The sequence below is a fragment of the Caenorhabditis briggsae genome (genome assembly GCF_000004555.2).
Source record: "Caenorhabditis briggsae complete genome, chrIV, whole genome shotgun sequence".
Lineage (NCBI taxonomy): Eukaryota > Metazoa > Nematoda > Chromadorea > Rhabditida > Rhabditidae > Caenorhabditis > Caenorhabditis briggsae.
Window position 1 is genome coordinate 10,101,649 of NC_013487.2, and position 7,307 is coordinate 10,108,955.

General features: G+C 37.2%; 2 protein-coding genes across 2 annotated transcripts; one reads left to right on the forward strand and one right to left on the reverse strand.

The window, feature by feature from the left end:
* Nucleotides 1–1,599: 1,599 nt before the first annotated feature.
* On the forward strand, nucleotides 1,600–1,734 carry CBG26676 (the record flags this gene model as incomplete). The annotated part of the gene is made up of 1 exon (XM_045235784.1): nucleotides 1,600–1,734. The coding sequence occupies one exon, from the start codon at nucleotides 1,600–1,602 to the stop codon at nucleotides 1,732–1,734; it is 135 nt and encodes a 44-aa protein (XP_045100667.1).
* A 4,488-nt stretch (nucleotides 1,735–6,222) lies between these two features.
* Nucleotides 6,223–6,492, reverse strand: CBG24002 (the record flags this gene model as incomplete). The annotated part of the gene is made up of 1 exon (XM_002647984.1): nucleotides 6,223–6,492. The coding sequence occupies one exon, from the start codon at nucleotides 6,490–6,492 to the stop codon at nucleotides 6,223–6,225; it is 270 nt and encodes an 89-aa protein (XP_002648030.1).
* Between the last annotated feature and the right edge of the window lie 815 nt (nucleotides 6,493–7,307).

The following is a 7,307-nucleotide window of genomic DNA, read 5'->3' on the forward strand; positions in this document are numbered from 1 at the left end:
GTGAGAAAGCAATAAAACGAAGTGGACCCTTGTCACGCGAACTTGTAGAAAAAAAACAACAAAAACCACAGACGAAGACAAATAAACAAGAAGAAAAAGTCGAACTCTCTTTCTCTCATCTCAAGAAAAGAATTTGGAATGACTGGTGACATTACTTTTGTACGATTTGACAAAAATACATACATTGTGAGTATGTGTCATTCATACCATCATGTGGTATGATTGATAGTACAACAAGAGTGACCATTGTTATTTTTCCGGGTTACTGTGTGTGTGTGTGTGTCCAGAAATAGATGGAATAATTATTCTGTAGAAATATGCTACCACATAAGAGGTTAGGAAATACTTAGAAAATCAAAGTTTTTAAAAATGGGAGAAAAGGTATGGAAGGTTTTGAAAAAAAAAACGAATTGCGAGTCGGCGATAAGAATCTTGGGTCCATCTCAAGGATGTTTCGAACGGAATTCGGAATTCCGAAAATTCAGACCGGAATAATTCCGAGAAAAAGATTAGGAATGAAATTCCGGTCGGAATACTTCCGAATGATTTTTTTTCGGAATGAAAGCCCGATCGGAATTTTTCCGTCGAATATCTAAATTTCCGAAATTTTCGGCATTCCGAAAAATTCCGAAAAGGCCATTCCGAACATCCCTGGTCCATCTATGGTCAGAATAAAATTTTTCATCTCGTGTGGTTTTCTTTTGAAAACCAACACTTTATTTAAAAAAACACAAAGAATACAACAAAATGAAAACTCTGAATTTTCCTACCTGAAGGCGATACTTCTAGGCTTGAGGTTTCAAAAAGAAAGCAAACATTTGAATCTACTGATTTGCCATAAAAGTCATGAGCATCTCCTCGCCTTTTATTCTTCTTTCAATCCCTCATCTTATTTACGCCGTCGATATCTCTGTCATCTTGTTTGGATGTATAGGGGGCAATAAAAACCAAAAAGGCATTTTTAATCAGAATCTCAAGTAGACGACGATCGCCTCAAGCATTTTTCGCCGACTCCCGCTCTCTCTTCACAGCTCTCGTAGCAATACTGAGAAGAGCACACATGCAAATATCGGTTGAGACTCAGATAAAAGGACCTAGGCCAAATCGAAAGGAAGAAGAAGAGCTTTTTGAATTGGGTCAAAATGTGATCAACCTGTTGTTAGGAGGAGACAAAAGTGAAAAAAGAGGAGGAAGAAGGAGGAGGGGATATATGTTTCTTTTTCTGATTGCCACCGACAACGAAAATGAGAAGTTTTGGTGGGATGCCACCATCATCGATGCGTGAAATGTGGTTCTTTTGTGTTGCGGAATCAGATACGGTTTCCTACGTTTTCTTCTGATTCCTAATCTCGTAACAACATGATTCCAGACGACAAGAGAATTCATTTCCATGGAGTAAATGAAATCCTAATTTACTTTTTTAGTGGTTTCTCGCTAGTGCACCAATTACTTTTAATGTGAATGATCATTTCAAGTGAATTTGAATTTTAAAAATAATTTCTGGACATCATCACTACAAAAAAGCTCAGCAGAAAATGTACTGACGGTGAGTCTGAAGGCGAAGAAGAAGAAGTAAGTCACGTTCAATTAGTGATGACGATGCATCGCCACATTCGGGACTCTTCTAGAAAACACAAACATACGGAAAGGGAGAAATCCGAAACAAATTATGTTAACGAACTGAGAAGAATCCGGATGATGGTGATGGTTTGCAGGTGCCTGAGAAGCAGGTGATGATGGACAGAAGAGAGGACGTTAAACGAGCGGAGCCCCCCGCACGGACGCCAGATGGTCGGTTGAGGGTCACTTGCCACGTTGCAAAAAAAAACATCGGAGGAAAGGTCGGGCAGACGGGGAGAAGTACCAATGGGTGCCATGTGAAGAATGAGCGAATGGATGGGAATAGAGGGAGTATTGGAGAACATAAAGAGAAGAGAGAATGATAGGATGATGGTGATGATCGGGCGTCATAATTTGTGGGAATCCTCTGGACACCATTCAGATGGACATAGAAAGTGTGAATGGACAAAACGGAAATGATGGTGGTGATAATGTGGAAAAGCTAGGGGAATAGTGAAGCAAGATGGTTTTTTGAAATTCAAAAAAAAAATTAAAAATGGTGTGATGAATGAAAACCCAGTTTAAGGGGAATCTTCAAGATCTGAACCAGACAATGTTAATAATTTCGATTTAAAAAAATTATGCGATTAATATATGTAGTAATTCCTAAAAATAAAATGGTAATTTTGATGATTTTGATGAATTAGAAATATACATATTGTTTTGTATAAAAACCTTAAAATTCTCTATTTTATGCTAAAATGCAAAAATCGGAGGTGTGGAAGAGGTCGCTGTCGATCTACTGTAGTACACAGATTTCGAAAATGTTTTCGATTTTCGTCGGTTTTCCGGCAATTTTTTAAAATCGGAAAAGTTTTATTTTCCGGAGTGAATGGACTTTTAAAGGTGGGGGACATGAAAAAAAAATAATGTTCTCGAAATTCCGTTCAAAGATGCCCCTCGGGGAGTTGAACTTGTGAGGGCGATGATTGAGGGTGCGGCGCCGCTACCGACTGAGCCACGCGGGCAAAGAGAAAGTGCACGCCCGATTGCATACATAAAGGCGAGGACGACATCTGTACGCAGAGTGACATTAAGCGTTGTACACCGTGACGGTAGAATGCATACTCTAGCTACAAAAAAACTACGAAAAATCTCCTGTCCCCCCACCTTTAACACAAAAATAGTCGGAAGCAATAGCAATTGAGAAAAAAACCGAAACGTTCAGGTTAGTTTTCATTACGGAAACCGTTGGCCACGCCCACAAGTTATTCTCATCCAAAGCTCCTAGTTTTTAATACAAGCAAGATATACTTCTAGTGTTGGTTATGAGAAGCTTTCGCTTCAACGTTAAAAAAAGAACTTAAAATGATTTTTAACGAAAAAAAAAGAAATCAGAGAGCTCTGACTGGTTTTCTGTACATAAATACAGGTTTACACACCAAACTTGTTGTCTTTTTCACTTTCTTCGAAAAACCGATTTTCTACTAGAAAACAAAAATGACTTGCAAAGAAAGCATCAAACAAAAGAAATGAGCAAGTTCTCTCTGATTCCCATGGCTCTCTCTTTTTCTCTATTTAGCCACCGGATAACCTTGAACGGTATTAGGGGTGCCGAGTTCAAGTACAACAGTTTGTAGAGCCCTTTTTTGTCTTCTAAATAGGTTAGTCAAACATCACACTGCCACTTCTCTCTCATGTGCCGACGCAAAAAATGATGGTAATTTGGACGGCCAATTGCACTTGTTTGGATTTGCAGACAAATAGGTCAGATGGAAGAGTGTGACAACTAGTACAAGGAAAGGTTGAAATAGAAGCCGAAACCGTGGGGATAATCAAAAATTTATGGGTTTAGGGGTGTGCCAAAAAAAAAGAATAAAAGCGGGTGAGACGAAAAGGAGTCCATCTATCATTATGGATCATCGAAAGAGGGCTGAAAAGGCAAAAAAGAAGTGAGTGACAAATGATCGAATAATTCAGAGGAGCATCTTCTCCTAAACTTTCAAAAAAAAGTAAAAATACGAAGAGTGAGGTATAGTCAGTTGTGATTACCGTATTTCTTCTAATAGAAGCTCACCCAACTTTGAGCTCAATTATCTCGATTCTTGTAAGAGATATCAAAAATTTATTGATTGACAAAGTATTTATCATAGTACCACCAATACTTTATCAGTTGATAAAGTTTTGATATCTTTCACATGAATCACGATAATTGGGCTCAAAGTTAATGGTTTGGGTAAGTTATTTTAGGGTGTGCTATTAGAGGAAATACGGTATTGCCTCAAATCAAGTTAGACAAAAAAAGAAACATGATAACTGTAATGACCCGAAAAGTAGAAAAAGCAGCTGTAATACGGTCTTGACACAGTCTTACTATACAACTGATTCAATGGAAAAGATAAAGAGCACACACAGAGTCTGGAAACTTTGAAACGTACGTTTCTATTGTAGTACACAGTTGCCGCTGACCACAATAACTGTCCGTTTTCTTTCTATCTTTTCTATACTCTTTGCGCTTTTTCGAAGCAGAATCAGAAACGGAGACGTGCATTTTACTAGAGACTGTACTGATGAGAGAGACGCAGACAGAGAGAGAGAGAGAGAATCGGAAGAGAGAGAGAGAGAGAGAGAGAGAGAGAGAGAGAGAGAGAGAGAGAGAGACACTTGAACGGACCCCAGGCAAGCCACTGTATGTGTATATGTATAATATAAATACGGACAGGGAGAGAGGGGGGAAGAAATTGAGGAATAGGGGGAGAAAGAGAGGAAACGATGTCCCGTTGACTGTTCTTTTTGATGGTATGAGGATAGTATTCAAATTTCGGAGACTCAGAGATGAAGTTCTTTTTTGAGATGCGGATCAGCTGGAGAAGAGACAACGTCGATCGGCTTGCACGATTAGCCAAAGGGATGGGAGGGGAGGGGGGAGAAGAACGGTTATTATTTTCGGATGTAGGGCAGAAAAAGAGAATAGTTGAGAACAAAATAAAGAGAGTGGATGGACGGATGATGAGTTCATGAAAGTGACCAGTCATTTTAGGGAATAGTTTGACCGCATACAGGTCATACTATTAGTTTCGGATGCTCATTATTAAGCTTGTCCAAAAATCGGAGCAGTGACGGAAAATCGCTGGATTTTTTCTCGTTTTTAATTAATTTTCGTCAAATGTTCTGTTCTTTTTCCCCAAAAAGTCGGGAAACTAAAACTTTTGATAGTGAAGAAATTCACTGAAAACGTATAGAGAAAAAATACGAGCTATGGAAGAAGAACGCCGGTTGCCGTGGGCGGGGGTCTCAGAACGACAGTTACAGTAACCTAGATTATTTTCAGGGTATACTATCTAGATTTTAGAATTTTTTAATACCAAAAATTTGTATTTTCCTACTTGTTTGAGGGAAAACAAAAAAATGCAGTAAAAACGAGAAAATAATTACTAAAATTAACAATATGTTTAGGTTACTGTAGTTGTGGGGCTTTCGGCCATGGCCAACGGCGTTTCTCCTACACAGCTCCGATTGGGAAAAACCTATTTTTCAGAATGGGAATCTTCAAAATCAGATTTTTTTTTTAATTTTCAAACCTTAGTAATATTTGAATTATCAACTAGAATCTAGGAATTATATAATTGTCGCGGTTTGGGATTGAGGGTGTCCCTAATTTAATTCTAAAACGAACCATTTTGACTGAAGCTTAAACTAAAAGTAAGCGAAACTTAAACTATTTCTGAAAGCATCATGAAAAGTTATCGAAAAAAAAGTTCCATTTTTCCATATCTTTACAGAGAGTTCCTCGAAGAAAATAACGACATTTCCTGCTGTCTATTCACGATAGAAGAAGAAGAAGAAGTATTCTTTTTTCAAGGAGGCAAAGCCCTACTTGTTTTCAAGGAATGCAAATCATTGCATCGCAAACCCAACAGAAAAAAAACATGCGCTCGAAAAACGTACTCGGTGAGCAGAGAGTAAGTGGCAAAATTAGAGAGAAAAGAGATTCTGATCAGGATCGAAAAAGAACGGACTGAAAATGTTTATTCTGGAAGAAGGAGAAGGGGGAAGACGATCGTTTAATGATTGATTGGTTTTTCATCATTTTGCTTGTGATTTGAGACTGATAATATCACATTTAGTAAATATCTCTAATGTCTGTGTATTTTAACCAGTTTTGATAAAGTTTCTTCTCTTCATCTATTTCTCTTTAACGAAACACACGGAAATCGGATCATCGGGTTATGGTTTACTATGTTTTACTATAACTACCAGTTTCAGAATTGTCAGAAAACGGGGAAAAATAAATAAATAAATAATACTAAAAACGATGGTATCAGTATCAGTGAATTTGGGAAAAGTGAAAAGAGAAGCATTTTCTTAGGATGAATGATAAACCCGTTTAAAAGAAGCAGAAGAAGAACAAGGAAAAGAGAAACGACATATTTGTCAAATCTTCCCCTATTCAATGTCCTGTAATTAACATCTGATTTATGTATGATGTTCTTGATAAGTGGGTGCTGCTGTCCAATGAGAAATTGAAGAGAGAAAAGTGAGAATATGATAGAGCGAATGATAGTGACGAGATGGTTTAATGTCAAGAATACTAGAGAGAAAAAAAACGAAGAAAAAGGAAAAAGAAGAACCATTAATTTTCAAGAGAAACGAAAATGAGTATTAAAACTTTGCTTCTTTTTGACTGGGAAGAGAAGAATCATACAAAACGACAAGACGAAACGATGAGAAAAGGGAAGAAGAGATAACCAGAAAGTGCGCGGAACTACTTGAAAAGAGCTTTTTCTTTGTAATTATGTATGTTTGCATACAGTTCGTACATGACAGAAGCTCCAGAATAAATCCTCTTAATTTTCTAAGTCCCTTTTCCTCCTTTTGCTCCGAAATTTCCTTTGCAAAAACATGGCGTTGTTTCTTCTCAGGCTTATTCATTTTCTATACTCTTTTGTGGCCAAAGGGTCCACAGCGACAACTACTGTAACCTGAAAATAGTTCCACTTTTAATATTTACCAGCCTGTTTTCCGCGCCTCCGGCGCGATGTAACCTATTTATTTCACTGTTTGTCTCTTTGCTCCTCCTTCTTTTTTAAAAGACCATGTCAATTTATATTTAATTTTCAAATTTTGTGCGGACGAGGTGACAGACGCAACTTCATTTTCTCGATTTCCGGAGGTTTCAAATGTTTCGATATCAAATTTTCAGAATTTCTGAATTTCAGGATTACTTAATTTTCCAAATTTGAGGTTTCCGAAAATTTAAAAATTCTGAACTTTCAAATTAAAAAAGTCGGTTAGCGCCCCTTTGGAGCTGAACCTCTTTTCTCCCACTACGTAATCTCATGAAGAGGTTTTGGCACTTTCATTCTGTACCTATTTTTCATGGTCCATATTCCGAGATTCAGAAATTTTCAGGTTCAGAAATTCTGGTTTGGAAATTCAGAATTTCGGTAATTTCGAAATTCGTTATTTCGGAAATTAAAATATTTAGAATTTTGAGATCTTGGAAAGTCGGGTATAAGGAAATCCGGAAATTCGAAATTTTAGTAAATTTGAAACATGGAGCTTCAATTTTAAAATTCAGCAAAAGTATTCAAATTGCAGAAATTCTAAGTGTCTGAAATTTTGAAATTTCAGAATTTCGGAAGTTGAGAAAGTCCAATCTCGAAGATTTAGATTCGAAACTCTAGCGGTTCAAAGCTCTGAAATGTTCAAACACTCAACTTTTCATTGTTGCAAGTATTTTTTCA